Source organism: Camelus dromedarius, chromosome 1 (genome assembly GCF_036321535.1).
Source record: "Camelus dromedarius isolate mCamDro1 chromosome 1, mCamDro1.pat, whole genome shotgun sequence".
Lineage (NCBI taxonomy): Eukaryota > Metazoa > Chordata > Mammalia > Artiodactyla > Camelidae > Camelus > Camelus dromedarius.
The window spans coordinates 15,371,306-15,390,992 of record NC_087436.1 but is presented as its reverse complement, the minus strand read 5'-3'; the positions used below and the strand labels follow the sequence as shown (position 1 = coordinate 15,390,992).

At 39.5% G+C, this 19,687-nt stretch overlaps 1 protein-coding gene across 2 annotated transcripts in view; it reads left to right on the top strand.

The window, feature by feature from the left end:
* Positions 1-19,687, top strand: part of FHIP1A (FHF complex subunit HOOK interacting protein 1A) — a 231,190-nt gene that overhangs the window by 146,974 nt on the left and 64,529 nt on the right. For both annotated transcript variants that reach the window (XM_064490141.1, XM_031464707.2), the window contains 3 exons: positions 3,483-4,109; positions 14,720-14,878; positions 17,003-17,089. In XM_064490141.1, coding sequence (XP_064346211.1) covers positions 3,588-4,109; positions 14,720-14,878; positions 17,003-17,089 — 768 coding nt within the window. In that variant the 5' untranslated portion in view covers positions 3,483-3,587. The remainder of the gene's footprint in view (positions 1-3,482; positions 4,110-14,719; positions 14,879-17,002; positions 17,090-19,687) is intronic.

Below are 19,687 nucleotides of genomic sequence, written 5' to 3'. Positions count from 1 at the left end.
GCTGATGTGGATTCCGTGACTCACCGGTCTTGGTTGTAACACACCCATCTTCCAGGCAGTAAAACCACCTGGCCAGGGCTGGGGATGAGCAAAGGGCTCCGTTCCAGATGATCAGCAAATCTTACATATCCATGGGTTATTATAGCTCTGTTCTCGGGTTTCTCCACGCATTAACCCAGAAGGCAGTGTAGAGGGGCTGCTGCTATAAAGGGGTAGAGAGATGCTTCAGTTTAAAAGCTGCCAAACGAACTTATCTATAAAACAGAAACAGACTCACAGACACAGAGAACAAACTTAGGGTTACCAGGGGGTAAAGGGGATGGGAAAGATAAATTGGGAATTCAAAAATTGCACCTCTTGGGGAGTGATGGAAATGTAAGCTATCTTGATTGTGGTGGTGGTTTCATTGGTGTATGCATCTATCAAAATTCATCAAGTTGTACATCTGAAATACGTGTAATTTACTATACGGGAACCATACCACAATAAAAGTGTTAAAAATAAAATAAAATAGAATAAAATCTACTAAATAGCTTGCAATAGCTTGAGATAAAAATCTCAGCTTTCTTTTTTAGGTTTCTCACAGCTCCCCCAAGAGTAGGTCTGTCTGCCAAAGAATGCATTGGAATAAATAATATAAATGATGATTAATTCAATGAGAAAAATGTAACTAGTGATCATGTAAATAGTTTTGCTCTTTCTTACATATATACACTTAGATATGTAATAATATTTACATGTATGCATATAGTAAACACAATATGCAATGTAAAATTTATATTGCTTAGGAATTTCTGAGAATTATTCATTGTTTTTAACTCAGTGTTTTGGTCCTTTTTTAAGACATTAGTACAAATTACTTTGCTTTTACTTCTATTTATTTTATGAAATTAGAACAATTTATAGGGAAGAAGAACTAATTAGCCTTAAGATCTCATTTATATCTTTTCATACTCACTTCTAATCATTCATCTGTTTGTCAGTATATTTAGTTTTTAAGTTAAATTATTTCATGTATATATTGGCATGCAATATGATTCACTTAGTGTTTATTTTTAATAGTTTTAGTGTATGGTGAACATTGTGTGGTGTATAACATAGTGATTATAATTCTCTTATTCTTGACCATTTGGGTTAATAATATTTTTATTTTTCATTATTGAAAATATCATTGGTGTGAACAGTTTTAAACAAATTATTTCGAGGTTGTTTCCTTGGGGCATTTTCCCCAAAGTGAGTGTAACAAGTCAAAGGGCAGGAACAGTATTATAGCTTTTGTTACGTATTGCCAGATTGTTTTCTGGAAAGATTGAGCTAATTTGCCAAGCCACTATCAGCGTATAATACACAATCCCAGTTTTAGGCAGTTTAGACAGTGTGAGCACACATGAGAAATATAATTACATTTCTGCCCCGAGGCTTAGTTGTATGGATAGCTCTCAAAAGTAAACTCAATACGTGGACTTTGACATTATAGAACTGATAAAGTGTATAGTTAATTTGTTCTTCAGAACGTGGGGCCTTGAAGTTAGAACTTTGGGGCTGGAGAGCATGCTGTGCTGAGGTGGAGCCCCCTTTTGGACAAGTGTGGTACTGAGCTCCCTCACGGCCAGAGCAAAGGGAAGGGAGGACAGCAGTTCCCAGCATTTCTGCCACTGAGGTCATCAGGCCTGCGGGGAGTCCTGGAGGGCTTCTTGGAGGGTGGGGGAGAGTCGGGGGACTCTGGAGTCTGAGTGCAGTGAAGGAGGGGGATGGCCAGTGGGTAGACCCCGGCCCTTGGTCATTGAGTCTTGTAACTCCTAGGTATCTGCTAACAAAGCCCCTCCTGGTTGAAAATGTCAACTCAAGGGTGCTGGGGTGAGTTTTTTCTGATGGTATTTTAAATTTTATAATGGAAATCGATGGAGTTTAGAGATTCTGTGGAAACCTATTTATTCATAAGGATATATTAGCCTAGTCTATAAAAGTTCCTTTGCCCTGCTTCTGACAGAGGAAGAACTTGGACTTTTCCCTGAGAAATATATTTCCCTCATTGCTCGTGCACACTGACATAGCATGGTCCCTTTGCCAGCCTCTGCAGTGACTTGCAAAAATTCTGTAACCCAAATACCAGAACGCGTAACAGCATGTCCTAGAACTGAGCTGGGAGGGGACTGCTGAAGTTAAACATATTCCATACAGCATGCAGTTCAGACAGGCAAAAAGGAACAAGTTAAAGTCGTTGATGGGATGTTTGATTGTCTAAAAATTAATGTGGGTATACATTTTAAAGGAAGTAAATTAAATGGATATTATCATAGAAATTCCAAGTCATGAAGTTAAATGGAGGTTGAGAGATAGAATTGTTTTAATTTTCAGGTCCCAAAGTAGAAATTCAGTCTTGATGGGCAGAGGAGGTAGGAAGCATTCAAAATGCCAGCGGTGGTAAGGGAGAGACACACTGGGGCTGTCATGTGACCTAATTAGGGCTTTATTTATTTATTTATACTGTTAATTGAATTTTTTCTTTTTTGGTGGTAAGATGCATATAACGAAGTTTGCCATCTCAGTCATTTATAAGTATATAATTCAATGGCATTAACTTAAATTCACAATATTATGTAACCTTTGCTCCTATTTCCAAAACCTTTTCATCATCCCAAACAGAAACCCCGTGCTTTAGGGATTTATTTTGTAATTGGTTATCTCAGAGTTTTCTCCCCGCTGGCTTAAAGAAATGCACAGTTCAGATCCTTCATTTTTAGAATTTCCACATATGCTGTACGTTGTTCTGCTAGGTATGTGTCGTGTTTGTCAGTTTCCTTTCATCCTTCCTGATGATGCTTGGTTGAAGAGGCTGCCAATCCAAGCAGAAGAGGGAGGGTTATTGTTCTGTTGAGGGCATGTGTTCTACTGCTGAAATCTCCAAATCAGCTCTATTTGTAGGAGGACTCCAGTAGTCTTACTTATGCAATGTATTTGAAAATTAAAGAGCACTATTATATTCTTGACAGTTTAGAAGAGAATTTAAGAACTTGTCATTACTTTGAAGACAAAGACGACGACTATTTTTCCATGTTTCTTTTCAGTCTTTTTTCAGTTGCATGATTTTGGCATAGTTGATAATAATGGGTCTGACTTGATACAAGTGACTTCTTTTTTCATCTAACATATCACTTACAGTTTTTTATTTTGCTCAATAGTCTTCATAATAATGAGCCCAGGAATGCATGTAGCCTGATTTACATAACCACACTACTTTATTTGACATTTAGGTTGCCAGCGTTTGTAACTATTGTAAATGAACATCTTCAGACATCGTCTTTCTGTGGTTTAACCCCTTCATTTTATTCTCATGAGAGATACACAATGCTCACATACATCTTGTTGGGGGCTGTGGCTCTCGCATTTATTTCCATGAAGACTTGGTACAGTTAGTGGTGGTGTGTTTTTGTAGTGACAATAAGTGTCAGATGGATGACAAATGCTTGGTTTGGTTACAGGTTGTGAAAATCTTAGAGAAACACGACCCATTGAAGAACACCCAGGCAAAATATGGGTCCATCCCTCCAGATGAGGCCAGTGCTGTGCAGAATTATGTTGAACACATGCTCTTCTTGCTGATTGAAGAGCAAGCCAAGGATGCTGCCATGGGGCCAATCCTGGAACTTGTGGTCTCTGAGAACATCATGGAAAAACTCTTCCTCTGGAGCTTGAGGCGGGAGTTTACGGATGAGATGAAGATGGAGCAGCTGAAGATGTACGAGATGTTGGTCACCCAGGCGCACCAGCCTCTGCTGTGCCACAAGCCCATTCTGAGGCCCCTGATGATGCTGCTGAGCTCTTGTTCCGGAACAGCCACCCCCACTGTGGAGGGGAAGCTGGTCGTCCTGCTGAACCAGCTCTGTTCCATTCTTGCCAAAGATCCATCCATTCTGGAGCTCTTCTTCCACACTAGTGAGGACCAGGGGGCAGCCAACTTCCTCATCTTCTCCCTTCTAATCCCCTTTATTCACCGGGAGGGGGCAGTGGGCCAGCAGGCCCGGGATGCTTTGCTCTTCATCATGTCTCTCTCTGCCGAGAACAGCATGGTGGCCCATCACATCGTGGACAACACCTACTTTTGTCCGGTAGGTCCTTCTTGTTGGCCTGTTTCCCACCCTCTCTCCGGCTAATGATAAAAACTTTTTTTTAATTCCTTTTTTTGCAGCAAGCTGTCCTGGGCACCTTCTATGAAAAAATGTTTAGAGGAAATCTTTCGGAGGGAGCGGAGGAGTCTAAGTTGAGATGCTGTTTGGCTGAGCAGTGTCAGCTCAGAAGAAGCCAACAGAGGGAACTACATGGGTTACCATTTCTGAGTTCATTCCTGTTAGGTTAGGACCTGTTTTAGTTTTTCTCTAAGAGCATATCCTGAACGATGGGTAAAACCTGCACTTTTGATATTCTTAGCTTTTCAGGTTAATTTTGTGTCAATACATCGTGGCATATGGTGAGACCCTTCACAGCTGTTTTCTCGAATTAATTTGTTTCCCAGCAAGATAATGGTCATAATTTTAGATCGAAAGCACTGATTTTATTTTAAGAAGTAAATACATGTTTACAGTTTGAGGTAGAAAGAAATACTCTACTCTGTATAGTTTCTTCATCATTGGTTTGGTGAGAAATAAAGCGTCAGGTCTTTTGCAAATGCTGGAGTGGCCAGGCCCAGACATAGTTCTAGAAGAGAGTGGAAGCTCTCTGAGACTCTTAAGGTGCCACAGGGTTCTGATTATTTTCTGGTGTTAGTGTTGTCTTTGGAAGGGGAATTTAAATGACAGATTATAGATTTATATCTTTTTCTGGTTTGTCGGATGTTGGGCCACAGCTATTTTAATTTTTCCCAACTCAGTGAACATTTCCAGTTTGTTTCCATTGTCTGTTCTTTTTATCAGTCATCTCATGTTTCCTTATAAACCATATTTCCTTAAATATGCCTGACTCTGCTAAAATAGTGTGTAAGACCATGAGTGAGTTTTGTTGGAACAGGCTAGGCAAATTGCCATAAGTAGATTAGATTCCTTATTAATTAACACTATGTGGGTAGTTCTTGACCTGGGGCAAGGGCATTTTGAAATACCTGTGGTGTGTGTTTGGTTGTCAAGGGACATGGGGTGGCCTGGGAGGGAGGTCAGCTGGCATTTAGTGTGCAGGGACCAGGGGTGTTTAATGGCCAGTAGTTTGAGCACACACAGTAAGGAACTGACCTGCCCCAAATGCTAATAGCAATCGTAGTGAGTAACATACTGTATTTTGCTTTGAGGCTCAAAAGCAGTAATCTTCTTTATATTACTAAATTCCTGTTTTTACTAATAAACCAGGGTCACCTAGCATTTGGTGAATATTTATTTCAAGGGAAACACATGAGTAAAAATTTTGAAATAAAGAATTTCAGTTAAGCTCAGGGTCCCCTGCGTCTCTTATCTTCTGGGTTCTGACCAATGGAATAAGAAGTTGTACACAGATTGAGAGTGCAATGGGCAGTGAAGAACCGATTCCATTCATCTGTGCCAATATGTTAAATCTCCCTTCCTTATCTCCTTCAACAGTGCAGAGTTTTTCATAAACTCTTCTTGAAGAATATATCTTAAGGTGAAAATATAACTTCTCACCCTGAATCCAAGCACCTTTGGAATACGGTGCTGTATTAGTTTTCTATTGCCACTGTAAGAAGTTACCAAAACCTCTCGTGGCTTTAAACAGCACAAATTACTAGTTTACAGTCGTATTGTCTTATTGTAGGTTAGAAGCCCAGCAGGTCTCACTGGGCTAAAATCAAGATGTCAGCAGGACTTGTCTTCTTTCTGGAGGCTCTCGTGGTAAGTCTATCTCCCTGCCTTCTCGGGCTCCTGGAAGCCGCCCGCTTTCCTTAGCTCACGGCCCCCTCCTCCATCTTCACAGTCAGCAGTGTCACACCTCTCTGACCATCCTTCTGTAGTCACGCCTCCCTCTCCAACTTTTAAGGACCCTTGTGATTACATCAGGCGTACCTGCATCTTTCAGGACAATCTCTCTATTTAGACAGCTGATTAGTACCCTTAATTCCATCTGCAGCCTTGATTCCCCTTTGTTGTGTAACCTGATCTGTTCACAGGCTCAGGGATTAGGAGGTAGACAGCTTTGGGGGGACTAATACTCTGCCCACCACCATTGCTATATACATTCAGCTTGGAGAGCTCTTGAAGAAGTTTGATCGAGAACAGCATAATCAGAATGCTTGTAGAAGTTTAATCTGACTATGTAAGTTTGGGAGATGCTGAGAAAGTAGGGACACACATTAGGGTCTAGAAACGAGTGGTGGGAATGAGAAAGAAAAAGAGAAGCTGGGTCTGAGAAGTGATGTGAAGGGAGAAGCTAATTAGACAATGACCCTTTCCATGAGGAGCTGGGCAGAGGTTTGAGTCTGGACGTATTTGAAATATCTTGGGGTGGTTCTGCTGTTACAGAAGGAGTGCTGGTATTGAGACAAATCAGCAAAATATTCAGGTGGTTCACTGGTCGATATGTACAGGGCCGTTGTAAAGTTACCATTTACAAAAAGCAATACAATTCTAAGATATTTTGAATAAACCTACAAAATACATAAAAGGCCTTTACAGGGGAATTTATAAAACTTTATTGAAACGCATATAAGAAGACTGAAATAAATGGAAAGCCCTGTAGTTTGTAGGTATTGTGTAGGTAACACTTTTCCTGCAGATCAATCTGTAAAGCTAATGCAATTTATGTTTTCAACTTTTTATTATGAAAAAAGAGCAAAATTGAGAAAACTTGGAAGAATACCAAAATGAACACCATATACACACCACTTGCATTCAAAATTGTTGATATGTTGTCGTGCTTTGGTATATTTCTCATCTATGCATTTTAATTTTTGCTGTGCCATTTGAAATTAAGTTATAGACATTTAAAGTTGTTACAGACATTAAATACTCTAGTATGTATCTCATGCAAATAAGGATATACACCTACGTAATCACAATACCATTATTATTATACCTAAGAAAACTATATAATAATTTCGTAATATGATCGAATATCCAGTTTCCCAATTATGCCCAAAATGACTTTTACAGATTTTTTTTTCCAAAATGGAATTCAATACAAGATACATTTCTTTTTTTTTTAAATTTTTTAAAATTTTATTTTATGGAGGGGGAGGTAATTAACTTTATTTATTTATTTATTTAATGGAGATACTGAGGATTGAACCCAGGACCTTGTGCATGCTAGGCATGCGCTCTACCACTGAGCTATACCCTCCCCCCACAAGATACATTTCTAACTGTCATGTCCCTTTAGTCTCTTAATCTGTAACAGCCTGCCACTTTTTTCCCTCATGACAGTGACTTTTTAAGAGATGGGCCATTGTCTGTAGAATGTTCCACGTTCTGGCTTTGTCTCTTGTGTAGCTTGACTTGTTCCATCACTCATATTTCCTGCAGATTGGAAGTTAGGTCTAAGTGCTTCATTAAATTCAGATTGGATACTTTTGGCACGAGTGGTTTACAGTTGATGCTGTAGGCTTCTTAATGCTTTGCATCAAGCAGCACGTGTTAGGTCGTCCCACTATTGGTCATGCTTTGCTTGATCCCTTGGTTGGTTAAGGTGGTGACCCCTAGATACCTCCATTGTAGAGGTAAAATTTCCCCCTTGTTAATTCTAATATTTAATTTGTGAGGTGTTAATGGGACTTAAAATCCCAATAGGGTTTTTCAAGGAATGTGACAAATCGATGCTAAAAGTCATATAAAATAGCTGAGATGATTATGAGTAATGGTAACAATAATGCATTTGTCAAGTGCTTACATTATGCCAGATACTGTTCTTATGTATTTATATATATTAATTCATCTACTCACAACCATAGATACAAGTGTTACTCCCTTTTTGTAGATGAAGAAATTCAGGCACAGAGACCTTAAGTAACATACAAGGCTACATGGCTAGTAAGAGAGTCAGGATTTAAACTTGGGCAGTCTGACTCAAGCACCCATGTGCTTAACCACTGCCTTATACATATGTAATGAAATATAAAATATCAAGACTTCCTATAAAGCACGAATCATAATGAAAAGATTGGAGTTAAGAACAAAAACACAGATTAGGGGAAGATATTTGCAAAACATTTAACAAGTACTCAAAATAGACAAAAATATTTGTCATACTATACATTAATAAGAAAATGATGAAACCGTCTATTAGATAAATGGGCAAAGGGTATGAATGGACAATTCACAGAAGACACCCAAAGCTGATAATTGTGTGAAAATATGCTTATCTTCCTTACTATCAGGAAATACAGATTGAATCCACAGTGAGACACCAGATAATGCTCCTCAGAGTGGCTAACCCTTAGACGTCTAATAAAACAAAGTGCTGTCAAAGGAGTGGAGAAACAGGTACTCTTGAGAATATAAACGGTACAATAACTCAGGAAAGCAGTATGGCAATATTTAATAAAATTGGATATTTGCATCCCATGTGATCCTGCACCTTCACTGCTAGGTACCTGCACTTGGGAAATCCGGCACATGTTTACAAGGATACGTGCACAAAGGTATTCACTAGTGATCTGAGGAAGAGAAAGAAATATATTAAGGGAAAGATAAATAAACTGGTTTATTCTGTGTCAATGGAGTATTACTCAGCATTCAAAATGAGTGAATCATGGAGCAACATTCCACTGTATGTATGTACATATATGTATACCACATCTTCTTTATCCATTCATCTGTTGATAGACACTTGGGTTATTTCCGTATCTTGGCTGTTAGAAATAATGCTGCTGTGAACATTGGGGTGCATGTATCTTTTTAAATGAGTGTTTTTGTTTTCTTTGGATAAAAATGGAATGTTACTCAGCCATAAAAAAGAATGAAATTTTGCCGTTTGGGACAGCATTGAATGGACCTGGAGGCTATTATGCTTAGTGAAATAAGTCAGATAGAAAAAGACAAGCACTGCATGTTTTCACTTATATGTAGAATCAAAAAGATAAAACCAGTGAACAAATATGACAAAACAGAAATAGAGTCACAGATACAGAGCAGAAACTAGTGGTTGTCAGAGGGAATAAGAGTGGAGGGAGGGGCAATATAGGTGAAGGGGATTAAGAGGTGCAGACTATCAGGTATAAAACACCTAAGTCACAAGGCTCTAATGTGCAGCACAGGGAACAGAGTCAGTATTTTATAATGACTTTGAATGGAGTGTAGTCTATACAAAAATCTATGTTGAGTTATGTGGAAACTAAGATAATATTGTAAGTCAGCTATACTTCAATAAAAAATAAATCCATTACACTTATTAGCACAAAACTGCATCTACAGGTGTGAACACCAATAAATATAAAAATAAGTTGAGTTAAAAAAAGTAAGTTGCAAAAGATTATATGTGTTAGTTCACCACTGTGGCTACTTTTGGGGGCAAATGAAGGAGAAGGGGCTGTCTTGGGATTGGAGTAGGGTTTAGCTCTGTTTGTAATGTTTTTTTTTTTTTTTTTTAAAATAAAGAGCACTCTGGAGAAATTATGCCCAAATATTAAAAAATCTGTTAAATCTTGGTGATGGTTTTCTATTCTATTATGTTTTATATGTTTGTAGTACTTCATACTTTTAAAACTTAAATGTATTAGGACTAGAAGGGAACATGTTTTTAATGTTTAGATTTCCACTTATTATGTTTTAAGCAGGTTTCACAGAGTAATTGTTGCTTTTATAAAGACGCATTTTAAAACACTTATAGTTCCTTAAAATTGGAGGAAAAACATCTCCAGCTGACCTTATTTGCTAGAATGGAACACAGAGCTTCATTGTGTTAAGTTGCCCCTCAGGATAGATCCCATAATCTCATTTGTACCCAGTTTTCTATAATTACATCTGACAACATAATTAAAAAAAAGAGTCCTCTTTATGTTGAAGATAAAAGCATACTCTATTAACCATCCAGCTAAGGACCACAATTGACAAAAAGCTTTCCCTAATTAGTATGATTGTCAAAGTGTGTTAGCATCAGGCTTTGGGAAGACTAATAATAACTCCTTCAGGAAACTGGACCACTTTTGCAAACTTCTGTTCTTGTGGCTGATAGGAGGAGCTTGCTGGTTCTGCTGCCTCCTGTCTCAAGATGGGCTTTCCCAAGAAAAGGAGGAGCATGAAGATACCCTAGGGAACAATTTAGTGCCAGCAAATGGTTGGGGACTATATGACCCTATCTTCTTTTGATTTTTTTTTTAACCCAGTATTGATGATTAAGCCCTTGTCACTTGTTACACATGAGCAAGAGTAGAAAACAGCCTATATATACATTAGGAAATGCAAATTGAAATGAGCAACCTTTAGGTATACAGCTGCAGGTAGAACATTATTTATCCCATATCTAAAATTTATGAGGCTTTTTATTTTGGCAAGGTGTCACAAATGCTCTCCACCAGGTGTTTTGCTGCTAGCTTCAGACTAAAGCCATCTGTTCAAAATCTTTTTGTTTTTGCTGAAATTAACTGGGTACTATTAGATGTTTAAAGTTAAAGATGGACCTTTCCTGACTTGCTCACTGCTCTGTGCATGTTGCCTTTCTTCCGTCCACTGGTTACATTGCCGTGTGTAAACCATGATGCTCCGCTCTTCACACACAGTGTTTCCTTTAATCCTTGCAACAGCGCAGAAAAGAAACTGAACTTTAGAGGACTTAAGTAACTGCCTGTAAATGGCAGGGTCAGGTTCAAAACCACGTTAGTCTGATACTGAAATCCATGGTCTTGATAGCTACCATGCTAAACTGCTGTCAGGGAAGTGGTTTGCTTTTTGAATTGTCTGTTATCCTTATGGGTTTATATGGTGATTAGTTTTTTAAGACTCTTAAAAAAAGATACATTAAAAATATTGGGTTAATACTTAATGTGTTGGGAATAAATATAATGTTTTACAATTAGTTTTTTTTTCCATTTTTAAAATTGAAGTATAGTTAGTTTACAATGTTGTGTCAATGTCTGGTATACAGCACAATACTTCAATCACATAGGAACATACATATATTCATTTTCATATTCTTTTTCACCATATGTTTTTACAAGGTATTGAATATAGTTCCCTGTGCTATACAGTATAAACTTGTTGTTTATCTATTTTATGTATATTAGTATCTGCAAATCTAGAACTCCCAGTTTATCCCTTCTCCCACCCTTCCCAACAATCACTTTTTCGTGGTCAGGATCAATAAAAGGCTAAAATAGTAGATGAGCATTTTTTTAAAATCAGCTGTTGAATGTCTATGTATTTTTTTTAAAATTTCAAGTTAAAAATGAAGCTTAAGAATCAATAGATGGTGCCATTAAACTCTTGGAAAAATGATTGACAGAGCTGTTGTTGCCCCTCCTTTTCCCTCATCCTGTTGCCACAGCAACCTGGGCATCTCTTTGTGTAGTAATCATCTTTCTTGTGTTTATTAGTTTACCAGCTGTCTTCCCCATCTCACCTGTCTGACTTGTTCAGTGCTCTTTCCGCAGCACCGGCTGGCTGTAGAGTGCCTGGCCTGTAGTTAGTGTTCTAGAAGTATATATGGAAGAAATCTGACTCTGAGCAAGGTCTTGGAAAGGATGATGTAAATATTTAGCAGGAAAGATTTGGAATCTTGCTCTTAAGACCACGTAGTACTCTTCATCCTGCGGGATACCTTCTCCTGTGTTCCTTTGCTGCTCTGAAGGCTATGGCGGAGACGTTCTCTGGCTCCACTTCTGGTAGCGAGAACATGGCAGGGCTCCATGTCCAGCTGGACCATCCCTCTGTCCAGGCAGGCTTCTGTTCGCCTCTCAGCCATGCCCTCTTTTTAAAAAGTGACTATTAGGTATGTGCTGTTTTTAATTACTGTCACTGATGTATGTAATTTGAAAATTAATGTTGCTGTAATTATATTGATATACTGAATAGTTATTCCCAGCTTTTTAGTCAGACAAATTAAGCCTGTCTTTATGAATTCATCTTCAAAGCCTCAAAGTGGTTAAGGAATCAGGAGTATGCAGACTTAAAGCCTTTGTTCTGTGGGTAATTTAGCATGAGTTAGCAAACATAATTGATTTTCAAAATGTGGCATCAAGATTAGATTTCCCTTCAAGGAGAACTTTTGGTCTCAGTTCTCTCTTGCCAGAGGTTTCTAATTTATAACAGGCAACTCACCGGGGTCACAGTCAGAAAACTGTAATGAAAGTGATTTGTTTGGGTATGTTGAAGTTAAAGGAGTTAAATACTTTAAATAGGAGACATTCTCCTTTGGGACAACAGATGCCCTGACTTTGTAAAAGAAATAAGTGCACTATCTGGTTTACTGTTGTACATCCTGTACTTAACATAGTTCCGGGCCTGAAGGTGCTCAGTGATTTTTTTTTAATGTAAGTGAATAAATGAGTGAATAAAGGTCCCTAGGAAACTTAACAGAGAAATGTATATAATCTTTTGATTTCTCCAATATTGTTCATCTCTTTTTCTTACTGCCTCATACTTCACTGTGGGCTCTGATTCCATATCCCTGCCCAGACTCCCTCCCAGGGTGTCACTTGGTTTCCCTGCACTAGGACCTCCAGGTGCTCAGTCCCTGGGCCTGTCCTCTGTGGTTGAGCTGGGCGTCTTACTCATGGGAAGCACCACCAGCCTCTGATATTCGACATACCTGCCTGTGCTGGACAAGTCATCCGCACCTCCAGTGTGGACTGGAGTGAATGAGTCAAGCCATGCAAGATGGAGAAGACGGCTGAGAAACTAATAAATGCAGGGAAGAGAGTCACTCCACAGGGGACACAGAGGACGCTGGGGGAAGAAGACAGGGGAAAAGGAGAGACAGCCATTTGTAGATAATTTTTCCAAGTTCAGCATACCTTCTGACTTTCTTTCTTTGATGCCAAGCAGTACGGATTATTTTGTTATCTCATGTGTCTCAACCTCCCTTCCCTTCTCTCTCTGGTCTGCACAGCTTGAGGTACCATCTACACGGCACCTCCTGATCACCATCTCCAGGCTGGTCCCTCTCCTGAGCGTTAGCCCCACATGCTGTCTGCTGGGCTGTCCACTGGGTCCCCGAGCTCTTTATTCTGTGCTCCAAGACCCTGCAGGATCTGCCTCCTGCTTACCTTGCCAGGCTCCTTCCACCTCTAGTTCTCCACCCCCATAGTACTGCCTTCTCTTATTCCTGGAAGATGCCATCTTCTCTGTCTCCTTTGAGCTTTTGTACATCTGCTGCAAGGAGTGGTTTTCCCTCCAGCACTCTTTTTCTGGCTAACTCCTATTTATTCTTCAGCAGCTTGGATATCACTTCTGAGAACATTTCCTGCTCCGAACACTCCAAGTCTGGTGTAAGGGCTTTTTGTAACATCCACAGAGACATATATTTTCTGTCATGTAGTCTGAGCATTTTTCCACTCTTATAATTGCTTGTTGATCTCTTATTAGACACTGAGATCAGTGAACACTTTGCTGTTTGTTTTCTGGGCCTAACTCAGGAGTGAATGTTTTCTTGAATGTTTCTATCCCATTGAGTCCCTCATCACCTCAGGGCTTACCCTTGAGCAACACCTTCTCTCGATCACTTCCTGGCTTCTGTTCTGGGCCATTTCTGTCCATCCTTTGCATATCTGCCAGGTCAGGATCCCTAAGGTGCTGTTTGGCTAGCATCACTTCCCAGCACTGCGAAGTTAATTGTTTTCCTTGGTCCTATTCTGCACAAGTGCCTAAAACCAACAGATGCTCAACGTGGTGTTCCTTTTCTCCATTTCTATCTCTTTAAGGCATCACTATTTTCTTAATCTTGATGAATCTTAATCCTGGTGAAGCTGAGTAATGGGACAATTTGGAGTTCTCACTCATCCTCCCTTCCTGAGCACAAACGCTGGCAGTGTCGTTTGGGAACAGAACACTGAGGGAGGAGGAAAACCTCATGAGCTTTGGGTTAATACTGGATAGATAGATATTGCAGTTACATCACCCTGGCTTCCACTTTACAGGTGACACTCAGCTCTTTGCCCCTCTTTCTCCTGCTGCTGCTGCTTCAGTTTTGACCCCCTTTTGCTCTGTTTGAACTACTGACATCACATCTAACTGACCCTCAGTTCTTTTTTCTTGCTATAATTTGTGGAGATGAGATTAAAGTGCTTTCTAAACTGTACCCATGCAACGTGTCCATCATGACTTTAACATGTCAGCAGGAATCTTTGTCCTGAAGCTACTTGTGGTTCTCCTGTGAGATCTTCTGTACGGGGCCGCCTCAGTCCAGGGCATCCTCCCGTGGGCAGGAGTGTGGGCCATCCCTGCATTTGCACTCAGCGTGTTGTAATATAACGTGTTCTTTATGGGTTTGCCCCTCTCTTCAACACCTTGGGGGCTGGAATCATGTTTTCTTCCTCTTGCACATGTCTCTCTCACTCCCCCCTACCCCAACCCAGCATACGCCTGGCGCGGAAGAGATCAGCAACGCACAGCATCTGCATGTGGATTAGCGGAAGACCTCTGGGGCTTCTGGTCCCCCTGCTGGAGTTGTCCTTCCCTCCTGCCTCCACCTGTTGAGTCCTCCCAGCCAGCTGCTGTCGCCGAATGCTTGACTACCTTGCTACCTAAAGGACAGTCTCTGGCCCAGCAGCAGTGGAATCACCTGGAAGCTGTTAGTTGCAGGTTAAGAACTTGGGGAAAGAGCTTATTAACATTTTTATTTCCAAACACAGGTGCTTGCAACTGGGCTCAGTGGTCTCTACTCTTCCCTGCCTACGAAGCTAGAAGAGAAAGGCGAGGAATGGCACTGCCTCCTGAAAGACGACTGGCTCCTGCTGCCTCCCCTCGTCCAGTTCATGAACTCCCTCGAGTTCTGCAATGCCGTCATTCAGGTACCGGGCAGTGAGGGGACCCCGTGTCGTGGTCCATCCAGAATGCAAGCAACCTGAAGGATCCACTTATAAGCATCCCTTTTCTTACCTGAATAAATGTTTATGGAATACTGATGCTTTGCTTTAAGCACACTGAATGTCCTTGAATGAGGGAAAATGTTGTTAGTTGATAGGTTTCCGAGAAGTTTTAATTGAGAAAAAAAATGAGTAGATTTTCTTTATCTTCCTTATAAAAAGTGTTAATTCTGTTTTGATTATCCACTTAACCATCAAAAAGAAGTCCAATGCCTGACTCATTAAATAGGTATTTTTAGGCTTGTGTGTACTTCAGATTATACCACTTTTACTTCAAGGTCTTCTTGGGAGTCTACAAAGGAAAACACTTTATTTTGCTTAATGGTGCATACTACATAAAGAATATTGTTATCCCAATTGAATTTAGAAGAAGTTAAGCATCATCTTAGCAACACAAATTAAATTTGCTTTGAAATTGGCCCGCTTCGGGGAAAAAAGAACCACTGAACTCTAGTATATTTGGCTTCTTGATTAGATTTTTACCTTCAGATTTCTTGTTACTGTTTTCAATAAAAACCAAATTTTATATATATTTAAGGGCATAGTAGATTTTCATCAAAAATGTTTTATTTCTATATAGCACAAATATTTCCTTAATATTGGATTTATTAAGAAATTGAATTTTCTTTATGGTGATTGTAAGATGAAAAATGTTAGTTATAATCTGTTTATCTACCAAATAAAGAAATAGCTTCTGGAAGAAAATGCAAGTAAATTACTTTAGTTCCTATCTCATTTTTATTGCTAAGTCAAAGGAAATTTTATTTATGTATAAGATAAATGGATTATGTCTTGTTATTTTTTTTCCTTTAGTATTGCATCCTATCAACGTTTTCTTGCAGAAGTGTGTGGAAATAAAAAAGATGGAACTATTAGTTTCTCCCCAAATGTACACACAAAGAGAGATTATCAGTAATTTAAAGATCTAGCCTCTCTTCTCTAGAAATTGCTTTTTACTTTATTGTTTGCCTTTATAATTTTTTTTTTTAAGAAAGAGAAGTAAAGCTAACAGGCATGGACAGAGAAATGACACATTTCATAACACATTTTGAGATGGAGGCCAGTGTGTTTGGGGGAACTAGTGAAAAGATTACAGTTGGCCCCCTGTATTTGCAAGTGCTGTACCTGTCGGGTCAACCAACAGAGGATCTGAAAAAATTAAAAAAAAAAAAAAAAGTTCCAAAAGGCAAACTTGAATTTGCTGTGCACCAGCAACAATTTACATAGCATTTACATTGTTTACAACTATTTACATTGTACTAAGTATTAGAAGTAATTTGGAGATGATTGAAGGTATATGGGAAGATGTATGCAGATTGTATGCAAATACTATGCCATTTTATATAAGAGACTTAAGCATTTGCAGATTTTGGTATCCTGGTGGGGTGGGGGCATCCTTGCACTAGTTACCCACAGATACCCAAGGACGATTGTACCTATAAAAGATATTAGTAAGGGTTATTCTGGGATAAATGTATTTTGAAAAATAAATATAGGAAGTATCATACCGCTGATGATGTGTTCTGCTTTTGAAAAGTATCTATCTTTTATGAAAAGTTTCTAAATGCCTTCCTCCCCAATATAAACGATTATCAGGAAATGTATTTTAAAATAAGAATTTTTTTCTGCTAGCAAATGAATGTATTTAAATGTCCATTTTGACAATTCTTTTGTTTGTTTGTTTTAATTAGTCACAAGTAGAGATAGGACAGAGATGAAGTTATGGAGCAAAAATTATACTTTCCAGTTTGCTGATTTTAATTTATGAGTCCATATGTATATCCGATCTATTTATTAGCTGTTTTTTCAAATAGAAACTTAAAATTACCAGGGTTTTAAAAATTTTCAAGTCCAAGCTGTTTATACTGGAATAAACCATCTGGAAAAATTATATGGCAGTTTGAAGTCTGATTTATTCTTTAACCATGAAATAAATGGCCAAAATTTGGCTTTCCTTTTTGAATTCAGGATATACACAGAAGTATTTGTTTTTAATAAGACCTAAAAATTGAACTCTGTCTTTTTTATGACTACTTGTTTCTCCCTTAGGTGGCTCACCCCTTGATTCGTAATCAGCTTGTCAGTTACATTTACAATGGATTCTTGGTCCCAGTCTTGGCTCCTGCTCTCCATAAGGTCAGTGATCGGCTGCTGTAATTTTTCCTCTGTTCGTAGTACAACCGATGGAAGCCAAGGAAGGCGAACACAGTATAGTTGACTTGATGGTGACTTGAGCCTTGTTTCCCTTCTCCTTCCATCCTTATTCCTTACCAATAGCAAACACAGGTCCTCAAGATGTCGACAGCCTAAGTCTGATGGGATCCCTTGATGTCATAGACTAGGGCCTTGTCAATGTCAAGTTAAGGCAGTCTAAACAAGGACTGTCAACTAGACCGGCTCTTGTGTCTACTTGAGTTCATAGGTAGTGGCTACTTGGGGCTCTCTGTTGTGCCATCCCCTGAGCTTAACAAGTCTGTCAAAGTGAGCACATGGTTTGCTGAGGACATGGAGAGGGGCACTGGTAGCACCAGTGCTATGGAGTTGCCATCTGCTTAATAGAACATAATTTTTTATTACAACAGTTTTATGACAGCAAGAATTAAAGTGAAGCCAAGTTAGGGTCCCATCAAAGGCTGGCTGTCTCATTAGCATCACTCTGAGTTCCTCATGATACGCTCATTTTGTATAATAAATCAACTGATATCTTTTCTGTTGTGAGCTGTCAGGAGACATCCATGGACCTGGAATTCTAATTTTAAGGAGTTTTTTTCTTCACTAAGAAAAGAGACATATATAGTATTTAGTTCAGAGGATGTTTGTCCAGTTATTGGAGTTGCCAGCCCTGGTGGGGAGAGAAGCGAGGAGCAACATATCACATGCCTTTTGATGGAACGCCCACCTTTGTGTATCTGGAAGTTCCATTTCCATGGGCTCCCATCTTACAGAATCCAGGAGTATCTGATGGCGGCAGCTTTGAAGCCTGGCTGTACCTCTGATGGCAGTTCTGGTTCAGAGCAGCAGGTCTCGATGGAAGATGTCCACGTCTTACTATCCGTGCCTTTTGAGCAGAGTGGTGATAATTCCCAAAACAAACAGGGCACTTGGCCTGACTAGGAGTTTTGTGTTACTTCACGGTTCAGGAGGTAATCTTGGATGTGGTTTGAACATCAGAATATTGAGGGTTCCCACAGAAGGGCTATGTCTTTGAAAATAAATTTGTCTTAGAAAATATGGGACATATCTTTGGAAAAGACAAATCTTGTGTTTGTTTCCAGGTGGTCCTTCCGTTAGTACCTTGCTGTTCTGGAGGTGGGGTGGGCGTCTCGTACTGAAGTTCCCTGCCTCTGGAGGGAGGAATTTTCCTAGCGCCCCAGAAACTCTTTGGGAGTAATTATCCATGTGCACTTTCGCATGTTTTGGCTTTTTTCCTCATTGATTCCCATCCTTTTTCCCACTGACCGGCTGATAGAAAATAATTCCCCAAGTTGTTATTATGATAGCAATAATGACGATTATTATTTGTTCGGGATATTTTATGTTATTGTAACTAGCATACTTTGATGTTACAGATACTAATGATGATGCTTTATCCATAATCGAGGATGAGGTGCTCCTCGGAGAGCTGCTGTGAGGCTCTGACTGGTCACTGGGTACTTCTCCTTCCTAGCACTTACCACAAGTGAAAGTAAATCATGAAATGTGCAGTACCTTGTTCAGTGTCTCCACAAGGCTTTGCCTGCTTCTTGGGAGGGGAGAGTTCACACCTGTTTTATTCACTGGGGAATCTCCAGCGCCACACAAAGTACCTTAGACTTAGAGGGTTGAATAAGCAGCACACATATGGAATGAAGCTTATTAAAATGCCAGGCAGGGTGTTTGCACTCAGTACAGTCCCAGCCAGTGGTGCATGGAGAAAAATAACAGCACTTTACGTATATTAACTAATATTGTTACTTAATTATGCCTATAATTAAAATAAGAGATTTAAGGAGGGGAGGGTATTGCTCAGTGGTAGAGTGTATGCTTAGCATTCATGAGGTCCTGGGTTCAATCCCCAGTGCCTCCATCAAAAATAAATAAACCTATTTATCACACCCCCAAAAAACCCCAAATAAAATAATCCTATTTTAAAAAGTCATGAAGTTATTATAAATACATGGTTACTGTGGCAAAAAACAGTCAATACTGAATATATAAAATGCAAAGTGAGCATTACTATATCAAATTTGAATTTCCACCCCCTAATTAAGATTCCTTAACTTTTATCCATTGCAGACCATTTCTCCCCAGGGCTACTTAGCAACTGAGGAGAATATTTCCTTCTTAATTTATTTTTCTCCCTGCTCTTCATCTTTTATTGTTTGTGTTTTTATCACTTTGAATTAAAAGGTTTAGGAAGGCACAGGGCAGCAGGGGAATGCGGACAGCTTCTCTGGCTCCTGGCTCCCTGAGTGGTCGATGAACAAATGAGCCTTTCATGAGTGGCAGGACAGGAGCTCAGAGGCAGAGGAGGGAAGAAGCCCAGACCCCGGTGTTTCTTGAGGAGTTCCCACTGGGAGCAGACACATCCTGTATCCTCGCCTCGGACATGGGAAGGGATGTCCGGAAGTCTCAGGTCTATCATAGGGGCTCCTGCCTGTATTTTTCACATTCTATGTCCTTTGCCTTGAGCCTCGTTTCATATCCTAAATAAGTTTCCTTTGTGTACTATCTCAGCCCCAATTTATGCCTAAC